At 38.2% G+C, this 23,191-nt stretch overlaps 2 protein-coding genes across 5 annotated transcripts in view; both read left to right on the top strand.

Moving 5' to 3' along the window:
- Nucleotides 1–13,323, top strand: part of LOC134851803 (uncharacterized) — a 59,754-nt gene extending 46,431 nt beyond the window's left edge. The window contains exons 6-7 of the mRNA XM_063868042.1: nt 11,230–12,276; nt 12,971–13,323. Of these exons, the coding sequence (XP_063724112.1) occupies nt 11,230–12,276; nt 12,971–13,223 (1,300 nt within the window). The 3' untranslated portion in view covers nt 13,224–13,323. The remainder of the gene's footprint in view (nt 1–11,229; nt 12,277–12,970) is intronic.
- LOC134851799 (CD109 antigen-like) overlaps nt 1–23,191 on the top strand; it is a 385,923-nt gene that overhangs the window by 79,017 nt on the left and 283,715 nt on the right. The window lies entirely within an intron of this gene.

Raw genomic sequence — 23,191 nt, forward strand, 5'->3', positions numbered from 1 at the left:
AAGTACCGCAAAAAAATTGGACTGAATTGCAAAAAATGATTAAACAAGTCGACAAAAAAGAAAACGTCTCTATTTTCAAAAATTGCACAATTTTGGAGCAACGCGTGTACTAGGCGAGAAGTGTTTAACTCTAAACGCTGCTTTCGTGACTCAAATAAAAAGAGGTTGCCTGACTAAGGTCTCATTGCGATTACCTATGGTAGATGAAAATTGCAAAACCTCCCCCCATCCAACAGAAAAACGATAATGAAATTTACAAAGACTTCTTTAGTGATTTTTTTCTCTTAATATTGACAATTGCAATATCACATTCGAGTTGTGCATTTTAAATCACCATTCTCTTTGTGGATTTTTTTTGTTATAATGTACTATTTTTGAAATAATAAATGTTATATTAACTGCAGACTATCTTGCGCTATAGAAAAAAGAAGGACTCTAGAAAAAAATTCTTAAATTCTAATTTGATTTTCTATAAAAAGTAATTTTATTTTCGCTTTGGCTTCAATAGCTAGGAAAAAAAACTTAGCTTAAAGTAAGTTCGGTACTTATACAATTTTGTATTTATTTTTCAGTTGTTTTTTTTTAAATTCTGAAATAATAAATTCCAAAAGTTTTTAAACAAGATTTTTTTTCAATTTGTAATCAAGAAACTACTATTAAAAAGACTTTATTAGATTTTTCAAGCTTGTAGTAACATTTGGCTAAACAATTTATTTCGCAAAATTTTTCCAAAAAAATTGAAATTTTTTAATTAGTTTGAACTTGACTGTATTTGGCTTGATTGTAATGGACTTGTTTTCATTTTTTTTGCTGTCGAATTGTTTTCTCAAGTTCGGATTAACGATATTAATTGCTAGCGTGTCCGCTCAGGTGTTCTGACTACAGAATGACTGGAATTTGCAATAGTACTGCAAGCACTTTTAAAACAATTTAATTTACCGCAAGAAAAATTTGTAGAGAAAACTGGGTGCAATATTAAAGTTTTTTTGGTCAAGATTTTAGATCAACTTATTACTTTGACAATCACGCCAGTAATAAAACTAAACAGATGTTTTTAAATGCCAACTAACATGTTGTTATATGACTAGTTGCGGATTTTTTTCCATGTTTTGTTGTCCAAGTCTTAACCTTTGAAAAAAGTTTATCAAAAAAAAATGGTTAATTTTTGGTGTTTCCGTATTTTGGTACTAGACAGCCACTCTTAATCAATTTTGCTTTAAAATTGAGAAGAAAAAAGCAAACAAATCTAGAGAATGGTTAAATGTCTACGTTGGAATGTGGGGAAATAAAACAAAAAAACAATCATTTGACAGGTCGTTAGGGCCTACTGATGAATATCTCCACTGCATTTCGCATGAACCCAAATTGATTAATCTCAATTGTTTTCTTAAGTTCGAATTAAAGATTTCTAATTGCTAGCGTGTCCGCTCTGGTGTTCTGACTACAAAATGACTGGAGTTTGCAATAGTACTGCTGTAGGCACTTTTAAAACAAATTAATTCACCGCAAGAAAATTTTGTAGAGAAAACTGGGTGCCATATTAAAGTTTTTTGGTCAAGATTTTAGATCAACTTATTACTTTGACAATCACGCCAGTAATAAAACTAAATAGATGATTTTAAATGCCAACTAACATGTTGTTATATGACTAGTTGCGGATTTTTTTCCATGTTTTGTTGTCCAAGTCTTAACCTTTGAAAAAAGTTTATCAGAAAAAAATGGTTAATTTTTGGTGTTTCCGTATTTTGGTACTAGACAGCCACGATTAATCAATTTTGCTTTAAAATTGAGAAGAAAAAAGCAACCAAATCTAGAGAATGGTTAAATGTCGATCCGAGAGAGAGGTCGATCCGATGAACAACCTTGGTTCGGATAAGCGGAAGACGGTGCGTAGTCTTCGTTGACTGGCTGATAACCAGTATTAGTATGATTGACAAAATGCGGAACATGTTGTGGTTGAACTGGGGGAGTATTAAAGTACACAGTCCCACCACTAGTATACGGAGCGGCGGTGTTACCCGATGGAACAACAGTTGCCACATTAGAAAAAATGTTTCCCGCATTACAACACTGAGCAGGCGTGACGATTGGAGTTGTAGCTGCCAATCGCCATAAGTTTGCATCACTTGTGTAGTAATCGTTGATACTAGGTGACTCAGTATGCGGAACAAAGGGAAGATTATGTTGCGTCTGGACTGGCGCTGCATGGCAATTAGGTGCCGAAAAGAAAACCGGCGTTGGGTTTACTCCAGAAGATGAGAAGCCACCACCAGCAAATGCAGGTGACAAAGAAACAAAACCAGAACCGGGTTGTGCCGGTAACATTGGGACAGGTAATGATTCCGGTTGCGCGATGGCAAAACTACCATTAGTTGTTTGAACTCATGGTCTGTAAAGGAACAGCAGACGGTGGTGGTAACACGTGTGCACTAGAATGCATATTGTTAACTGGGAATGGAACAGAAGCTTGCAGTGGCAAAAGGCTTACACTGCCAAATTGAGGCACAGCCTGACGTCCATAACTATCGATTCCAGGGTCACTCAATGCTGTGTGCTCATGGTTATGACTATTACTGGTGTGAATTGCATGAGCGAGGATGGCGGACGTCGTCGGTCCTGACGAAATGGGTACAGGAGTGAAGGCCTGCAAACCTGGCGCACTAGCAACGTTGGGAGGTGCTTGTGAACTAACAGAGTCTACCCAATCATTAGTTCGATCGGTTGCTACCTTTGAAATAGGTTGACTTACTCCTGTCGAGTTACTTTCCGCTACCTTCTCGCTAACCTGAGATGAACTGTCCTCAAGCTCAAACGCTTTCAGTTCCATTTCAATTAGTTGCTTTTTATGACTTTCAGCCAATTGCTCTAGTTCCAGCTGACTTTGTTCGGTCTTAAGACGGTTCTCTTGCTCTTTAAATCTTAAAGACACTTGATACTGCCTTTCCACTTCCTCATGGCGTCGTTTTAATAAAGCTAGTTCATGCCGTTTCTCACTTGATGACATAGTGCGAACAGTCGACGTATGAGGAACTGATTTATCAGACTTATGTGAGTCAAGCTTTCTACTATCCTTAGACTTATTAGAGACCTTAGACCTGTTTCCAGATACTCGTGCTTCTGAATCTCTTGTTTTGTGCGAGCGTGAGGATGTCTCAGACCTAGTTTGTTGTAAAGATCCCTTGCTCCCTTTAATGCCGGCTGCTGGAAATGACGAAGGTTCAAGGCTCATCTTGTAACTCTGATCTTCATGCATTACTTTATCGTTCATTTCGGTTACTTTCTTAAGCCAAAGGTCTTGCTGAGCAATGATTTTTGCAGGGTTTTCCGTTTTTCCCGCTAACCTAATTAATTGCTAATTGACGTCGACAGCATTTTCCAACGCAATTTTACATTTGTAAACAGCATTATCAATTTTTGTGGTGCGACTATTATTCTCAATGTACTCAAGTAATAATGAGTGACCTTTAAGCAGCTCATTTTCTAGATTTACACGCGTTTCGAATAACTTGCGTATCTTACTTTGGAATTTTTTGTCCATGTTTTTCACAAATTGACAATATTCTACGGATGCTCACTTTTAGAAAACAATCAATAAAATGAGATTCTGTTTTGGTACGTAATTAAATTTGCATTAGTAAATCAACATTAGCTTACAAGATGGGGGAACTTGACGTCTCAAAGCTTCTGTCTGAAGCCTATTTTTTATAGCTTTGCGAGCTTTGAGGGGTAAGCGGTTACGCTTCTTACGTGTCTTAAGGATGTTATGATTAGCACTTTATCGCCTTAGAAGGAGGAGAGTCTTTAACTCAAGGGAAGGAGGCTGGTGAAGCTCTTTGTACTTCTCATTTAGTACCTGGTCCTTAGCCTTACGCTTAGAGATAAAATCTTTAACGACGTTCAGAACGAGAATACCTGTTGAACCTAAACTTTCCTCTATATCCTCGGTTCCGTTACGTCTACATTATACGATCGCACAAATGTTTGTCCTATACCTTAATAACAAATTGACAAGTTGCTCACTACTCAGCTTGCGGTTATTGTTGCTGCGGTGCCTACTTATCGAGTTATTAATGGCGTCGTGCCAAATTACAAGGTCGTTACGGTGCGACAAGTAGTGATGAAGGTAGTACTGTATTGTTTTCTGGGAGTCCCTAGCGTTAAAGTTCAAACTTAAACCTGGCTTTGTAAAGCAAGTATCTTTGACGCGCTTCTGGGACGGAGCGGGAAGTTTTCGGAGCGCGTGATCCAAAGAACTAGTTCCTAGAATGAATACCATACACTTAGGGGACCTATGCGACGGCTTCGTTACGCTTAAGTACCAATGGGGTTGGAAAATTAAGTAGGTCGGTTGAACTCCAACAACACACACGGAGTAAACCTGAGGATGAAAGAATTCAACTTAACTCACTTAATATCACCGTACCTCACCAATTAACTTTACTGTCACGCAACGAAGTCAATAATCGGACGGGCTGAAACGGCTTTGTTTTACTCGAAGCAAACTGGCGTTCAGTTTCACCAATGGTGGGTGGGGATCAGGCAAATTGGTTAAGTTCCAACAACACACATGGAGGAAATCTGAGGATGAAAAAACTCAACTTAATTTGCCTGATATTTCGCTACCAGACCACTTAACATAAGGTTGGTGTCATCTTACAGCACAGTTTCGCAGAATTCTGGTGACATTTTGAGGATTTTTTGGCATTTTTTTACTTTTTTCACAAAATTTTTTGGAAAATTTTGGTCAGCAGGTTCGAGTCATAAACCAATCAAAAAAACTAGTCCAGTACCTCTTGTCTATGTTCCGATTTCACTGATTAATATTCCGTTCACATATATCCAAAAATTTTTGATATCGAGAAAAAATGTCAAGTCAGTTTGTCTATGTACCGACTGTAAGATATTTCAGTTCAACGGAGCTGTCCAAAATTTTTGGGTATTGAGAAAAATTACCGGGGGCTAGCTTGCGGGAAAATTTCTAGCATAAATGACATCAAATATAAATTTAAAGCACGAATGGAGAGTTTTAAAAGTTTTGGAAACGTCTTACAGTTTTTAATTGGAGATTGGCGACACCGGGAAAAAATCCAAAACTTCGGGTGTCGAGAAAACACAGCTCAAAAATCCAAAAGTCAACAATCAGGGCACCTGAACAGGCCTCTCTTCCACCAGTCTGCTCTTTTGCCTGTCTGCCCTGTCGTCTGTCGGCTTACAGGCCAATCAATCGGTTCAAGTGTGTGTGCGTAGGTCGGTCTACGTCTAAGTTTCTTCGGCAACTCGAAGATCTTTTGAGATCAATGTGGAGGAAACGCACGTATGAGGCACGTCCAGTTTCGATCACTCTGTCACTCTGTCACTCGGCCAACTGGACACTCGGTCACTGTGTTTCAGTCACTCTGTCACTCGGCCAACTGGTTACTCGGTCACTCTGTTTCAAGGCTGTTCAAAAATTAATGGGGGGGGGGGGGAAATTAACGGCCATTAATGGATGGCCATTAATGGATTTTTTAATGTTCAAAATGGCATTAATGGATTTTTAATTCAAAAAATTAAAGGCCATTTGCGTTATTTCAGAGAAAGATGTTTTGTTGAATGAGAAACAGGAGTAAGTGCCTTCCGTATTTTAGTTGCTGCTTATTATGTATGCAAGCAATTGGAAAATTTCAACGGCAAGTAGATAGACTGCTTCGAGGGCTATTGCGTTAAATACAAATTGGGCAATTTCGGATACTAGCGAAAACCCACTCGAGCCAGCCATAAATGTTTGTACGTGTCTGTTTCGGTCTACGGTCCTTTGTGCAAATGTGTTAACAACTGTCCGATAAGTCGTGAATAATTGTGTCGACCGACTTCGTGAAAAATAGACTTCGGTGTCATTCGTTAATAGAACAATCGTGTCCCTTGTGTCAATTTTGTGCTCTTCGAGTCCCTTGTGGGGCGCCAAAATATGCTCGCTAATCTCCAAAACTGATCCAAATTCGTTAAATTAATAAGAGATATGTCTCGGCAAATAACTCGGTCAATAAATTAATTTCGGCATTATTTCTATTGATCTGAACATCATATAACATTTCTGATGTACCATGTAACATTTCTGAATTTGAACCGAATTAGAACCAAAAAACAGTTAAAATAGGATGTAACCCCCGTTTTCGCATATATTAATACATGGGAAGGTGGGGGACTCGAACCTACGTCAACTGTTAACCTGAATAATCGGCGTTAGCTTAGGCCACTCGGCCAACTGTGCTTATTTTATATGCATCTAAACTCTTGTTTTATTCTATACTCTTGTTTTGCATTGCAACAGGGTGTTTGGAATAAACTTAGTTTAAAAAAATCAAATGTTTGTAAATTCCATTCACAAACCCAATGTAAAGTATCAAATGATATATTTCAGACCAATCAACACATTATCTGATTCAATTTGTGTGCCTCAACTTGCTAAAATGGAAAAAATCAGAAGCTAGATTAATTCAACGTGTTTGATACACGCTAATAGAAAACGAAGCTTGACGCGCCTGAACTAACCCAAGTTGCCCAAACTAGTACCAAAGTCAACCGTTCATCACGTATTTAGACATTATCACGGAATTGTTTTTCATAATTGAGCTTTGGATATCAATACTTTTAAGATAGTATGATAAATTAAGAGCTCAAAACTGGTCTGATTAAAAACACATCCAAGCATTAATAATAAACAAATTTTTTTTTACAGAATAAACAGCTGAATTTCTACTGATATTCATCACTGAGCAAATTTGAGATGTCAATGAAATCGAACTAAAGTCTTCGAGGATGCGCTTGTGATGACTGCTGGAAAGTATTTATTCCGATCACCCGCTTGACCTTTCCCCCTAAAGGGACGGGAATATACAATTGCGTGGGGAATATTTTATCATTCCTGATTTTTTTTACCTCACAGGGATTAAGTGTAGTATCAAAATAAAATCATGATTCAAAATCCGAAAAACTTTCGATAAGTTTCACTCATTATTCAGCAAAAAAAGCGTCAGAAGTTTTTTATTTTTAATTCAGGGGTCTAGCTTTTTTGTCTTAATTCAGTTGCCCTTTTTAGAAAAAAAACAAGTCATTTTGACAAAAAACTGAACATTAATCATGGAAAAATCCAAAAAAGTCAAATCTGTAAAAAAAATCTCTGTACTTTCCTGAAAGAGTCAATTTAAAATTAAGACATATTTCGTTTACAGATAAACTTAATCCTAACAAATTTCCAGATTCGGTAATTGTTACAAATCTTTAATTTTCTTTGTGTTTGAAAAATTAATTGTCTCTGTAAAATTATAGAAACAGCAAAAATTTCATCAATAATTACAAATTTTTCATCAACTGGAAAAATGAAACAAAGAAAAGTTGAGAAGTGGTGTAAAAGATCATGCCTAGTTGTTAACAAAAACTTCTACTATAATTTTGCAACAAAAAATCAAGTACCGCAAAAAAATTGGACTGAATTGCAAAAAATGATTAAACAAGTCGACAAAAAAGAAAACGTCTCTATTTTCAAAAATTGCACAATTTTGGAGCAACGCGTGTACTAGGCGAGAAGTGTTTAACTCTAAACGCTGCTTTCGTGACTCAAATAAAAAGAGGTTGCCTGACTAAGGTCTCATTGCGATTACCTATGGTAGATGAAAATTGCAAAACCTCCCCCCATCCAACAGAAAAACGATAATGAAATTTACAAAGACTTCTTTAGTGATTTTTTTCTCTTAATATTGACAATTGCAATATCACATTCGAGTTGTGCATTTTAAATCACCATTCTCTTTGTGGATTTTTTTTGTTATAATGTACTATTTTTGAAATAATAAATGTTATATTAACTGCAGACTATCTTGCGCTATAGAAAAAAGAAGGACTCTAGAAAAAAATTCTTAAATTCTAATTTGATTTTCTATAAAAAGTAATTTTATTTTCGCTTTGGCTTCAATAGCTAGGAAAAAAAACTTAGCTTAAAGTAAGTTCGGTACTTATACAATTTTGTATTTATTTTTCAGTTGTTTTTTTTAAATTCTGAAATAATAAATTCCAAAAGTTTTTAAACAAGATTTTTTTTCAATTTGTAATCAAGAAACTACTATTAAAAAGACTTTATTAGATTTTTCAAGCTTGTAGTAACATTTGGCTAAACAATTTATTTCGCAAAATTTTTCCAAAAAAAATTGAAATTTTTTAATTAGTTTGAACTTGACTGTATTTGGCTTGATTGTAATGGACTTGTTTTCATTTTTTTTGCTGTCGAATTGTTTTCTCAAGTTCGGATTAACGATATTAATTGCTAGCGTGTCCGCTCAGGTGTTCTGACTACAGAATGACTGGAATTTGCAATAGTACTGCAAGCACTTTTAAAACAATTTAATTTACCGCAAGAAAAATTTGTAGAGAAAACTGGGTGCAATATTAAAGTTTTTTGGTCAAGATTTTAGATCAACTTATTACTTTGACAATCACGCCAGTAATAAAACTAAACAGATGTTTTTAAATGCCAACTAACATGTTGTTATATGACTAGTTGCGGATTTTTTTCCATGTTTTGTTGTCCAAGTCTTAACCTTTGAAAAAAGTTTATCAAAAAAAAATGGTTAATTTTTGGTGTTTCCGTATTTTGGTACTAGACAGCCACTCTTAATCAATTTTGCTTTAAAATTGAGAAGAAAAAAGCAAACAAATCTAGAGAATGGTTAAATGTCTACGTTGGAATGTGGGGAAATAAAACAAAAAAACAATCATTTGACAGGTCGTTAGGGCCTACTGATGAATATCTCCACTGCATTTCGCATGAACCCAAATTGATTAATCTCAATTGTTTTCTTAAGTTCGAATTAAAGATTTCTAATTGCTAGCGTGTCCGCTCTGGTGTTCTGACTACAAAATGACTGGAGTTTGCAATAGTACTGCTGTAGGCACTTTTAAAACAAATTAATTCACCGCAAGAAAATTTTGTAGAGAAAACTGGGTGCCATATTAAAGTTTTTTTGGTCAAGATTTTAGATCAACTTATTACTTTGACAATCACGCCAGTAATAAAACTAAATAGATGATTTTAAATGCCAACTAACATGTTGTTATATGACTAGTTGCGGATTTTTTTCCATGTTTTGTTGTCCAAGTCTTAACCTTTGAAAAAAGTTTATCAGAAAAAAATGGTTAATTTTTGGTGTTTCCGTATTTTGGTACTAGACAGCCACGATTAATCAATTTTGCTTTAAAATTGAGAAGAAAAAAGCAACCAAATCTAGAGAATGGTTAAATGTCTACGTTGGAATGTAGGGAAATAAAACAAAAAAACAATCATTTGACAGGTCGTTAGGGCCTACTGATGAATATCTCCACTGCATTTCGCACAAACCACAATTGATTAATCTCAAATGTTTTCTTAAGTTCGAATTAAAGATTTCTAATTGCTAGCGTGTCGGCTCTGGTGTTCTGACTACAAAATGACTGGAGTTTGCAATAGTACTGCTGTAGGCACTTTTAAAACAACTTAAAGTACCTCAAGAAAATTTCGCAATGTTTTTGCTTTATAGACGATACTTTTCGACAACATCTTAGTGTTAATACAAACGTTTGTTTTTTCATCATCTCACAAATTGGTTACAAGTTGGTAACTAAGGTGAACAATAGCCCGAATATATAAGAGTTTTATCATCAACATTATCTTCCTATAATGATTAGATCACCCCCTGTCGTGGCAAGGATAGGATGCGATGACGCGCGCTCATTTGACCTCTGACTTTAAGTCTACCACAGCTTGATTGATTTCAACTGCAATAGTGATACCACGTGAAAATTCTAGACACAAAAAAAACAACTTGAGATGCAAAAGAGCTTCGCCCAACAAATTAACTTAAGTTGGAATGTGGGGCAAAAAGCAAAGAAACAATCCTTAGACAGGTCGTTAGGGCCTACTGATGAATTTCTCCACTGCAATTCGCATGAAACACAACTGAATAATCTCACCAGCGGATTTGGGGGGGACGCCCCTCACCCCCCAGGGATTTGACCCCCTGCCGACCCAAAGGGTCCCCCCTTTGTACTATTGAGATATCCATTTTTGGCTGACTAACCCTAAAAGTGTTTCAAAGGCGCCTTTGGCACCAATACACTTTAATTCAGAGGGGAGAGCGCGCGCCGAAAAAACGCAAGTTTTGGTTCAAATTTTTCCAAAAAATGCCTAAAAACGGGTTTTTTGGCCTTTTTTTCAAAAATTTGCTGCGGCGAGAACATTTGGTCAAAACGTGGTCTTAATAGTGATTTGAAAGAAATCAGAAAATCAATTTGGTCGACGTAAAAAAAAATTGGAGAAAATTCTAGATATGCCCTTGGTTAATCTGATCAAAAACTGAAATAAGTTATTTTCAGGGACACGGAAAGCTACTAATTCGCTATTAATTGTGATTTGCAAAGCAAAAATTTACGGATTAGATCAAAAATTATCCGAGTAGAACAAGACTTAACTTATGGGCCCAGGATGCTACCTGCTTTATAAAAAAGTATCAAACTTTTGCAATGTAGAATAAATGTTTTTTGATAAATGACGCTTTTGGCGACAGTTTTTTCTTAAATTAGATTAATTGTATCTAAATTTTAGTCAAAATTTGAATATATGTGCTCATATTTTTCTGCGTCAAAAAAGAACTCCGATGACAACCTTGGTTTTTTGCGCTAAATAATTTGAGCTTTTTGTCTTAAACCGAAATATTATGACAGTAGTAATTATAGCTACATTGAAGTCGAAGTTGAATTTTTAAGTATCCACAAAATATCCGATAACAAAATCCTATTTCTACGTTGCTGTAGATGGACTGTTGTTCTGACCACTTCACTTGTGACACGGGAACAAACAATGAGCTAGGTTTGAATTTTTAAATTTTGACAGTACCCGAAAGAAAGTTCAAAGGGCTGAAGTGAGGTACCAACCATTTTAAAGCTCTTTCGGGCGTGATTTTAGGTTTCAAAAAATTTGAGAAAAAGTCGTCTCATTGCTTAGGTTTAAACTTTTTCAATTGTTTCGTCTCATTGTTTCGGCTAACTTTGATGGGAGGCTGGAATCCCAGTATAATTCACTACATTTCACAATAATTTAGCGATTATTAATGCTATTTTACTACGAAAAAAAAACAAAAATGTTATAAAATGGTCAAAAAAATTCAAATTGAAATTAACTACCAAAATTTAATTTTTTACTTTTTTTACTTTTTTGTTTAGATTTCCTGGAATTGCAGACTTGAAAGTGGCCGATTTGTATCTAATTGTCAACTTCTTTTTCGTCTTTGCGAGTTTGATCGAGTTTGCACTTGTATCCTATGAACCTCCAGTGAAAACTATGGCCAAATCATGGCTACATTCCACACGCGAGAAACTCAAGACAAAAGCACCCGCTCAAAACGAAACCAAAGTTCAACTTTCTGAAAAAACAGCGAATAAGTCTTCAAACTTTCCGAAACTGATTCCAGATTTGCACAAATTACAAACAAGCAGTGAAAGATCAGAAATTATGAGCCAAAATGATGAAACAGCCGCTGTTAATGGCAACGATAATAAATCAGCAAAAATTATGGGACAAGTTAATGGATATTTATCTTCTGGGCTTGGAGTTGATCATAACTTGATAAAACCTCACTTGAAAAAGGAATCCATTAGCAGTGTGGAACGTTCCCCAAACAAGAATGAAAACCCTCTATCACTCCGACAAGCTATGTTAAGACGTGAAAAAATGTTCCAACATCAAGACCGTCAAAGTAACTCAGATTCACATAACGAATTCAGCGATAATGAATTAGTCGTCTCCAACAAAAGTGCAACGAGATTGCGAAAATCGAGTGCTTCAAAATCAAGATCCGAGAAAATATCCCAGTCAAAAGATGGGATGGGTTTATCGCTACGACCGCCGAAGTACGAGTCGGCATCGAGCGCCTCGCCGTTTCTGGCATCCGCAGTTTCCGTCGAAGATAGATCGCCTTCGCTGTCGAACAGAATCGAAGGTCCTCTTATCTATTCGGGAAATATGAGCGACGAATTCTTGGAAATCAAAGATTGTCCCGGTTTTCCTGGGCTGAAAAGGGAGTTATACGCTTCAGCAGTGAAAAATAGAAATATTTCGAAAGTGAACAATTCAAGTCAACAAGCGCGTTTGGATCCGTCGCCCTCTCTCAACATGCAAAGGAAGCCGCTGGAAACTGTGATCAAGATGGACCAATTGCCAAAGCAGAGTATCATGAACCAGAATAGCAAAGTGGGAAAACCTAAGAAAAGGTAAAAGTTAGACCTGGTATAAAAAGGGAAAAGTCGCCTGCATACAAAGTGTAGAAACATTCTCAGAAAGTGGTTGTTATGTCTTGATCAGGCTGGATCTCTAGCATTTTCTCAAACTAATTACCCGATTTGACCTCCATACAAAAAAAATGCTTATTATACAACTCCATGCATGGGTTCTATGGAAAAAATTTTTATCATAGAATTCCCATTTATGAAAATTGTATGATAAACATTTTTTTTGCATTGAATTTTTTTCAGGAAAACCTTTAAACAGAATTTTTTTGTAAGTTTAAATGAGCTTGATTTGTTTTCCGATTAAGTTAGATCAAGTTTGCCCATTTTTTTTTATTTTTTTAGTGAGCTCTAGGAGAGCTCGGAAAATCAATTTGATCGACCTAAAAAAAGGTCGTCAAAATTAAAAAAGAAATTCGAAAATTTTTTGAAAATCCGCCTCCTCTCGAGAAAATTCTAGATCCGCCCCTGCTTTGAGGTGTACCTTTGTTACTCCCTCATGATCAAGAAATGTTTTGATTTGAAAAAAAGTCAAAAACTCGATGAAGATGATGTGTTTTTCTATTAACTTTGTCACCAATCAGGCCAATTTTAAAGATTTTTTTGAAAAAAAAAACGTTCCACAGATTTTTTTACGATTTATAAACAATTAAATTTCGAAATCTCTTTATTATTCCAGGAAGTCGAGCTCACTGGAAAAACAAGAAACAATCGAGACGTACCCACAGCAGAACTGCATATGCAGAGTACTGAAGAAACTTCTTCCCTGTTTCCGCCCCCTGTTCGAGTATTTCCAATCCGACCAATTTTCTAAAGACAACGCCGACAGTGTGTCCAAGTGGCTCTTTCCCGCAACATTCCTTTTATGGAATATTCTCTATTTTTCCATCACGCTTTCTTTGGCGGGGAGGCTGCAGTATTGGTACATATGAAGAAAAAGCAGTTAAACAGCAAAATTGAAACAAGACACCAAAAATTAACATAAATTGAATTTGTAGTTGTATGGATCTTTTCAAGTTTTCCACATGAGCTTGCGTCGTTTTTTTACTTCGCTTATCTAGATAATTTCATAAAAAAGTTTACATAACATTTATACAGCGTTTAAATTTTCTACCTCACCTGGAAAACTTAGAAAAAACCAGTTTAGTTTACATTGCTCAAAAAAGGATGGAGTTATAAGTCAGTGCGGGGAAAAACTGAGTAATTGTGCAAATTGTTTTAATCCAGTTTTATTTCACGAACCCCCTACCCTAACCGTAACCAGTTGCCAGAACTGAGCCGCAGAAAATTTGAGCAAATTTTTTGACTCCTAGAACAAAAATGTTAGCTATCGGCGAAGTTTCAAAAATGCCTGGTATGATAATTTTTCCCCCGACATTGATTTCCCAAGCTTTATGTAAAGTTTGAATTTGTGAGTCTATCAAACAATATCTCGTTTTTTAGCTGAGCAAAATTGAATTATGTAAATATGAATTTCCAATTAGAATTGTCAAATTTCATGAGCTTGTTTCAAACATTTTTATGTTTTTTTTTAGTTTCACGATTTAAACGTTGGTTCTGATTGAGTTACGTTTGAAATATTTTTATGACTGAATTTAGTTAAAGGTATCTGAATGAATTCAGCTGACAGGGGTAATTTATGATACAGTCTTCACTAAAATTTGCTATTAGGCTATATGGGACAATTTTTTTAATCGCTGCGGCTACTTTTGGTCCCACAATTGAATAATAGCCGTAATATTTAATGGGTAGAGTCAACAGTGTCTAAGCATTCCTTTTTTTTTGTTTATCTGATGGATATTCGTGCTAAGTGGCTTTTATTCACAAAAATGTAAAAAAAAGTTTTGATTTAAATTTAGAGGCACTTAGCACAGTGGTAAGGCGTTCACGTTGAAATCGTCAGAACGTGTATACGATCCCATGCCATGGCAAGGATAGTGTGTGAGGACAAGCTCTCACTTGACCTCCAGCTTCAGGTCTACCACAACCTGACCAAATTTGGCAGCAATAGTGGTACCACGTAAAAGTTCCAGACGCAAAAAAAAACGGCCTTGAGTCGCAATAAAACAGCTTCGCTCAGCTAAATAACACTGTCTGGAATGTGGGTAGATAATACAAATGGACTTTCCTCAACAGGACTGTTAAGGCCTCCTGATAGCTCCTCTGCGATTCGCAGGAACTACAATTATTATTATTATTATTATTATTATTATTGTTAAATCTAGAAACTTTGACCAGAAAAACCTCACAAGATTTTGGCGTTAAGAGAGTTAGTAAGTAACTGGCTGTAAGTACTGTAAGTAACTGGCTGTGATTTTCAGACAAACCACTAGGCACGCCTGTTACGCTCTGGTTCGCTTGGATCTTTGTATGACACGTTTTTGATCCTATTGGTTTTGCTGCTCTGTATACGGTTAGAGCCCTTAATTATTAGTCGCCAAAACGTGTAGATGATTTCATTAATTATTATTATTATTATTATTATTATTATTATTATTATTATTATTATTGTTAAATCTAGAAACTTTGACCAGAAAAACCTCACAAGATTTTGGCGTTAAGAGAGTTAGTAAGTAACTGGCTGTAAGTACTGTAAGTAACTGGCTGTGATTTTCAGACAAACCACTAGGCACGCCTGTTACGCTCTGGTTCGCTTGGATCTTTGTATGACACGTTTTTGATCCTATTGGTTTTGCTGCTCTGTATACGGTTAGAGCCCTTAATTATTGTCGCCAAAGTGACAATAATGATGGGGGCAAAGGACATGTCTAGAGGCGAGACTCAAAAAATGACACGGTTGTCTGACTAAAAACAGCTTAATACAGGAAGTGACCCGACGATATTCACGATAAGCACCGTACCGTTCAACGTGAATACTGTTGATTGGGGGAGGACCATGAACGAGAGGGTGCGTCACGTCAATGGCGCTATTCAGCAGATTCATCAACAAAGTCTCCTACCCTTGAATCTACTGAACGTGCCTCACAGGATGGATCAATCGTTACCACAGGGATGCTCATCAGACGGAGTTTTCCAGTGAGCGACTTTGTGGAGAAGAGACGCTTCTTTTTTGGTCCGCCTCCAGATCCATTTTTTTTCTGACAAGATCAATCGAGTCCAGATTGAGAGAACAAAGGGACTCCATGGTCCGTGGTAGCAGCAGGAGAAGGCTCTTCGGCTCTATAGTGCGCAAAATTGAGACTTGAGAAACTCTTACTGCTCAAAATTCGGTGAATGAGTCAGCCGCGGTGACGAAACCAGGAGGTGAAAGTGAAACCACGAGTCGAGTTCAGGAAAACTCGACGAGCAAGTTCAGGTATCTAGAGCGCCTTAAGAAGTTTGATAGACAAGAATTGAAGTTTTGTCAAGAACTGATGGAAGCACTGGAGCAAACGAGCTGATAGAAGCACTGATCGAAGCTAGGATGGAAGCACTGGAGTCTACCAAATGAGAACCTGGGCGACCAAATTCGTGCGGGAGATTGAAGACTCATGTAGCTCATTTCTTTCGAGCCTCAACTCTGGAAATGGCGAAGTTGCAGAGGAATGCAGAGGAATCGTCTCCCACTCGGTCATCAAATTACAGTGTACATAAGGAGTTGGGAGGTCTAAGATCCGTTGTGGAGGACCCACCTGGCTAGGATACGGATAGGTACTCCCGCCCAACTGAGGACCGCCGATAGTGTGAACATTCGTCATGCTGGCAAATGACACCATCTAATCTTTATTCTGGAAGGATCACGCGAGTGCCAATCTAAAGACAAAAAAGGTACATGAAACCTTGAGATACTTGAGTCCCTGTTGTTTGCATTGTTAATGGAGAATATACTGAATATGTCCGAAAACTTGTTACTGTAGTTAATACTGTAGTTTCCATCGGACATACGAGGAAACCTTGAAGGTCAGTGGATACTAAACAATGAGCCTCTTGAACCACGGAAAATTGACGGTGATTCATCACATGATCATATATGTGGACGAAGTGTCGATGAGCCAGATCCACCCGAATCTAGACACATAAGCAACTGAGTGCGCTGCAGTCTTACAGACGTTGTTAGTAGAGTAGTTGTTTATGCAAAATCGACACCTGACTGGAGAGGAAATGAAACCAAAGACTATAGGCGAGCTGGTGGAAGTCAAGAGTGGCGTGCCCTGGTTCAAGGACCTGTCTCTAGCCGTGACATAGGATCCCCTTGGGATGATCAAAGGTTTAGGAGATGTCTTAACCTGCATTTATGGCCCAGAAGTCACGTTCGCGATTCCCTACCCGCTTGTATAAGTCTACAGCATTCAGTGACACGCATCAGTCTGATCAGTGTTCTGGACGGAACAACCTTGAATCGGAACAAACAGGAGTACTTATGAGCACAGATCGAGAGATGAAGGATTCGAAAGGATAAGGGACCAGAAACTAAACGAGCTTAACTTCACATGCCAATAACATGGCGAAATGGCGAGAGAAGGGTGGGACGACCAAATCGAAAAGTCCCTAAATTTTGGAACCTCATCCCACTGGATAAAAAGACCTGACCAGATCTTGAGAATCCCAGTCAGGGAGGAGACTTTCAAATTGGTGGGAGAAGCGATGAGCGTGATACTAGAGAGCAACGTGTTGCGCACGACATCTCCAGAGTTCCCGATTATGCGGGAAACTGATACTGAGGATGACTAGTCCCTTGTGGGTGCCATTCATTGGAGCTATAGATCTGATGGAAAGACAAAAGAAATCTTTACTCAAGGGTGGGATCCATTGTTCATCGGTTACACAGCAGCGGCCAGATTTCATTTGATGGGAATTACCATCAACTTCTGGACGGATAAACCCAGACAAGCCCAGAGGATCTCTGCCACCACGATGTGGGATGATCAAAATCAAAAAAGTATTAGAGCAAGCTAGGTTAAATCACATTGATCCCAAAAATCGAGAAGGCAGGAAAGTTCTATAAGAATGACATCTAGTTCTCAAGGTGGATCGGACATGCAGCACTAGGAAGGATTTAGTATCAAACGGAGTGGTGGAGATAGAGTTGAATGGCAGGAGACGACAGCTAGGATCCACAGGGTTGCTCTTGACTCATCTTGGGAAAAAATGAAGTTTTGAATCCTGTCACACTCTCTCCTCTGTCGGTTGATACTCCAGGAGATAAGAAAATTCTACCAGTGTAGAGCCGTTTTGAAAAGGCATTGGAGAAAGAACGTCTCGGAACGATGATTGAAGAGGAGATGGGCGATTTACCCAGCGACATCGAACTGATAGACACGGAAAGCGACAACGGGACTCTAGAGCACCGATGAAAGATAAATGACTAAGAAATAGCTTCAATAGAACATGGGTGAAGAATGAGTGGGGTCACACTACCACACCACTTTTAAGATCGCCCCGCAACAGTTACGAGCTGTAGTTACGACAATCTTGATGACGACGCTCTTCAGCGATATCCCGAGGGAAGGCAATACCTTTGAGGGAACAACTCTGCGTTCCTAAAATCCATTACGTCGACACATTGGGACACCTTCTGACTTAATTTCAATCAGCGGGTAAGGAGGAAGGTAGTTGTGTAGGAAGTCAAGGAGGAGCTGTGGCTTGTGGTGGAATATGCAGCGCCTGTCTTGAATCAAGTCTGTCTTGGATGGTTGGGACATGATTGAATCAAGTCGCTCGAGAAAGGTTGCTGAAGAAGACGATTCATACTGGAGAGAAGAGACCTGCCACGATGCCCAAACCCCGTAAAGACAGCTTTACTTTAAAAACTAGGTAAAAAGAAAGATATCACTGTGACAGCTCCAATTTTTTTTAGTATACCTAGGACAAAAAGACTTGAGAGAGGAAATGGGAGTGTACAAGGGTCAATGCAGGGGAATTCGGAATAAGAAGCCATGCCTTCACCTAGAGAATCAAAGTTTTCGAAAAAAAAACATGCAGTGGAGGAGCACAGTTCATACGGGGAGCAGTGTCAAAGACAAATTCAAAAAGGTACCTCCTATGGTGTTGTTTAGATCGAAGACCTTGTAAAACAGGGACAACTCTACTTCCAGGAATCTGAAAGAGGTAGCACTACAGATTGAAGCATGTCGGACCCCGAATCAGTGACGGAACGAAATTTCAGGCCACAACGTATGAATATGAAGAGGGACTACACGAGTTGACAAAAATGGGAAGTCGACTTGAGGTCCAACTGGGTCTCGAGCCAAAACCAGCACATTGGTGTACAATTCACTGAAGACCCACTTCAAAAAAACTCTACCAGGATTACTTCTCGTTCATGGTGGGTTGCCCTGGATGCAGTAAATGAGATATAAGGCCGTTTAAATCTCTTGGATAACAGCGTTGCAAAGAAAAGTAAAATTTGGGCCATGCAGCAGAAATTTGATATAAATAGTCTAGACCAGAGAAGTCAGCTGGCCAGGACTTGGGAAAAAGCTCTCGCAAGAGTGCTTTGAGAATGAGATGAGGACCCCTTCATCGGCGAAATATTCCATGGCTAATCCGTTCGTCAGGACGGAGGGACAGTTGCTAATTGCTTGCTGCCTGGCAAGAGTGACAGTGGAAAACCCTACATAACGTGATAAACTAAAATTAGTAAACAAGGGTCTGAATATCCACAATATCTTAGCGCTGCACGTAGCTCGTGATGACTCTCGATTGATTTTGGCTAGCAGGAAAGATGCAAAGTGTTTGTTTCTTGAAATGGAGAATTTCCGTGATTACTGATGCTGTAATTATGGCCTGCCATCAGAATGCAATGAAAGAGGAAGCCTTGGAAATACGTTTCGTGAGCGTCATACTGGACGTATATCAGGACCAGGGGACTCAGAAGGATGAGGAATCTGAAGCATCTCCAGAGAATCTTAAATAGATAGAAAAAAATATTTTACCATAAGAAAATAGACTGCAGCCACGGCGCTTCGTCTGTCGGATGGAGCTGAAGACTACTAAAAACCATTGAAAAGGGGAGAAAATCAGTATGTGTCAGGGATCATGGATATCTCCTACAACCCGTTCTTGGTTGCAGTAGCAGGCTACTTATTCGAGTCTTAGGGTTATTGAGTTGTTGAAGCTTTGAAAGGAAAATATACTGGAAATCAATGTCCTGTCAAGGGAAAAGCAATTGTTTTGTTTGTTTCGTGAGAAAAAAGTAGAAAAAAACATTTGTGTGCCTCGATCAGAGAAGAGGGTTGAAGTGAGATGTGGTTGAGAGGAAAATGTCCTGGTCACAAATCTATGTGTAGTTGAGAAGTTGGTCAGACCATCGTGGTGCACACATCCTTGGACGAACTTGAATGTCGGAAACACAGAGAAACACTGTTGCCCGGTAGAGACGAAGACCTGGGAGGACTTGAATCTTGTCCACAAGCTCATGTTGGCTGATAAAGCGACCTCGGAGGGCAAGATTGAAAAATTGAAGACCGAACAAGAAATAGCTGGAGTCTTGTACTTGTCTTGGCCTTGAAGAGTTGAGTGGAGAACAGCAAAAGTCTGATGGAAGCTGCTGTGTTTGGAATCAATTATTCAGGAAAAAAGATTTAATCACGTGGTTTGGTGACTTTGCAGAAAAGGACAAGATTGATAAGCAGATCATGGTGGATTGCTACGCCAGCACGACAGTAATTACAGCCACCTCTTTTTGGTTCTTCCCGGGAATGTGTAGTCTAGAGTCCAAGCATCAACCGTTGACAGCTTTAAGTGTATCAAAACGGGTAGGGCCTTTACAGTTGAACCGAAATAAAACAGATCATGCGATGGCAAGTTGATCTAGAGGCTGAAATGAAATTTTCATTTAAGGAAGCTCATTTACTGCCGACCAATGCGAAGTCTTTGGTGGGGTCAGTCATGTCAAATCATTGTCAAAGTAATTTTGCTGTGAATATGTAAGCGATGGAAGTGTCAAGTCAGAAGATTCAGATAGACAAAAATTATTTCGGATTCGTTACTCGCACAATCTGTTGGCGAAACTTTAAAGCGCGTTGCCCGGAACCAAAATCAAAGACTTGAGTGAAATCTTGGGAACAGAGCTTTTGAAATATGAGAAGAAAAACACCAGTGCTTTCGAGAATCGGAGCACAAGTAGATATTTTACTGAGGATTCTCCAGCTGTGGACAAATTAAGCCTAGCACGACGTGAAAATCAAAACAACATTTTTTCTCGGGGATTGTGGTATTGGAGGCTCGGTGCCTTATAACTTTAAAGTTGCTTTGAACATCGTTTTAGTCACTGCAATGTCCGGAATAGGTGGATTTCATTTCGAGAGTTATCAATTTCAGAGAGCGAGTATTTGAGTGCGAGAAAAGAGCCAATGCATCTCTAATGGTTCCCATATATAGCTGTCAGTAAAAATTTTAAAAAAAAATTTTAGCCCTGTTTTTTTTTGCAAATGATCAAAGAAGAAAATTACCATAGCAACCGAAGTTGCAGTCAAGAGTCCCTTCATCACATTCTCCAGTCAAAATGCTCAGAGTTTTCTTGCTATGGAAGAATAAAATATAGTGTGGATAGAAGTAAAAAGGGTCAGATGGTTGGGAATCACGCCAACCAGATTGAGAAAACGGACACCTTCACCGGATATACCAGAGTTAAAAAGACTCAAAAAGATTCACCTGATGTAAGTCTACAGGTCTATCATATAATTATATTCCCTTGGCTTTTGTTCCCTTGGCTCTATAAATAAAAAAAATTCTTCGAAAGTAGTTATTATCATTAATAACGTCAGTACACAGGCAGCGTTCAAAACCTGTTTTGCGACGGAGAATTTCTGCTTAGAAAAACTACCAGCCCTGGGTTTCTAGGTACACGTGCAAAAAGTCTGGAAAAAATTATTCAGAAAAATCTCAGTGCTAGGGCCGGCGGCACTCTGAACTTCAAAAGCTATTGGTTGAAAAATGTATCTATCATTAATTAAATCTCTATTTTTGTCAGTTTTTCCATTTTCCGCCTCGGCCGCAACCGTTTTGGGGTTACAAATTGAGCCTGCGCCTATTCTAATAGGGGCTAGGGAGTCGACTACCATTACACCTCACAGGAGCTGCCTACCAACAGCCCATGGGACGAGCGTCAAACCATCAGGTCGCTTCTGATCTGTCCTGTGGAAGTTTCGTGTCTCTAAAACAGAGGGAATGTGAGTGGAGGCGAGAATCGCTTCACAGGGCATTCAAGTTTGAATGCCTAGAGAATCTCCCTGCTTTTTGAGACAAGATAGGCGAAAGCTACCATATCAACAAATGCATCTATGTTTTTCACAAATTCAAACTTAAAGATTCACGCGACAATACATTCAGCCATTGCAATCCGAACTTACCCATGTAAGCATTGAACCTTTTTTTTTTTTATATCAGTAGGTTCTAGTTTCAAATTCATTTGAGAAATTTTTGTTATCAAAAATGAGCTCCGACCAATTTTTTTGGACTTGATTTTTTGGAGCAACTTTACATTTGGCTGAGCCAAACCGGAGTTCTAATGCATCATTATTTGGTCCATCCTCCTGCTCAAGTCAAAAATCTCACATAAGGTAGCTTTTGTTCCCACTGTTGAGGCTAAAAGGCGGGTCTTGCTAGTGGACAAGTGGAACATACATCCAAGTCACATTTGGCTCCCGGGAAGACTGCCTGCGAAAATTGACTATCATTTATTTTATATTTTTTTACTTCTTTTTAAATCTTACATGACTTGTTTCTTAGTTTTCAATAGTGTTTTTTCCATAAAGTCACTTGATTTTTACTCTTAGACAAACTTTTTGAAATTGACCTATAGCTGTGCGTTCTTGCGTATTTGTGGTCTGTCCTAGAAAACATAGCTCACAATTTTCTGTGTTCAGTCCTAAACTATAGTCTTTTTCTGATATCGTCCTTTTTTGATTCAAGCTTTTTTACTAGCGTCTGTATTGCTTCAGCAAAAAGCAAAGTTGGAGCTTCGGCATCAACTTGTTGTGGCCCGTCTTCCGACATAAAAATAAATTTTACTCAAAAACGATAACTGAGTTTATTTAGGGACAATGAGTACATTTTTACGACTCCGGGTGGTTTGAAAAAACGTGATTCAGCAATGTTTCTCTCTTAGGCGAATTAAAGGCAATACTAAAAAATAATTCAAGTTAAACTGACAAGATTGGGTTGCTATCATGCTCCATCAAGTTTCTAGGGGTGTTCAGCTTCGTTGAGTACCACATTCTACTTGAAAAATCCCAGAATTTTTTTGCTGCTCTGCGAGAGCATTGCTTTCTGCGCATTCAGACGCGATGCGTCTGAGTGTGTTGCCGATGGCAGTTGGTCGCAAACCTCCGTCTACTTTTACTTTAACTTCACCTATAAGGTTTAGGAGCTTAGTGAATGTTTTGCCGTTTGATTTACTAATAAGGTCTTAAAAAACTTGGGAAACAATCTTGTCCGGACCGGCTTCCGAACCAATTGGAAAAAACATAATTGCTTTCTACATATCAAACTTAGTTACGAAAAAACTTTTGATGTTTTCCAGGTTTGGGGCATTAATTTCAGCTCTCTAGGGTGTTTAGATACCAATTTTTTAAATATAGGATTCAAAAACCTTGAATAGCTGCTTCAGCTTTTCATATGAAGCGGCCAGACTTATTTCTAGTTTCATTTTTCCCTAATCGAGCTTGCTGCTGATTACCTTTACTCTCTGCTCAAGATCTGTCTAGGGCGGACTTGACACTTGAAGAAGGTGGTTTAGGCAGTGAAATGTTGTTGGCTCTAATATTTTCTATAATATAGAGCTCATACCTGTTGTTTGTTTTTGACCATTTCTCTTGGGTTGTTCCAGAAAAAACAAAGAAGTCATCAGAAACACGAGACAATCAGTAACATTTTCTACATTGTAGAAAATAACATTCATTTTAATCGAAAGTCTTACTGCCAAGGGATTACGCTATTCCTTAGGTACTCTCTTGAG

The sequence above is a fragment of the Symsagittifera roscoffensis genome, chromosome 7 (assembly GCF_963678635.1).
Source record: "Symsagittifera roscoffensis chromosome 7, txSymRosc1.1, whole genome shotgun sequence".
Classification (NCBI taxonomy): domain Eukaryota; kingdom Metazoa; phylum Xenacoelomorpha; order Acoela; family Convolutidae; genus Symsagittifera; species Symsagittifera roscoffensis.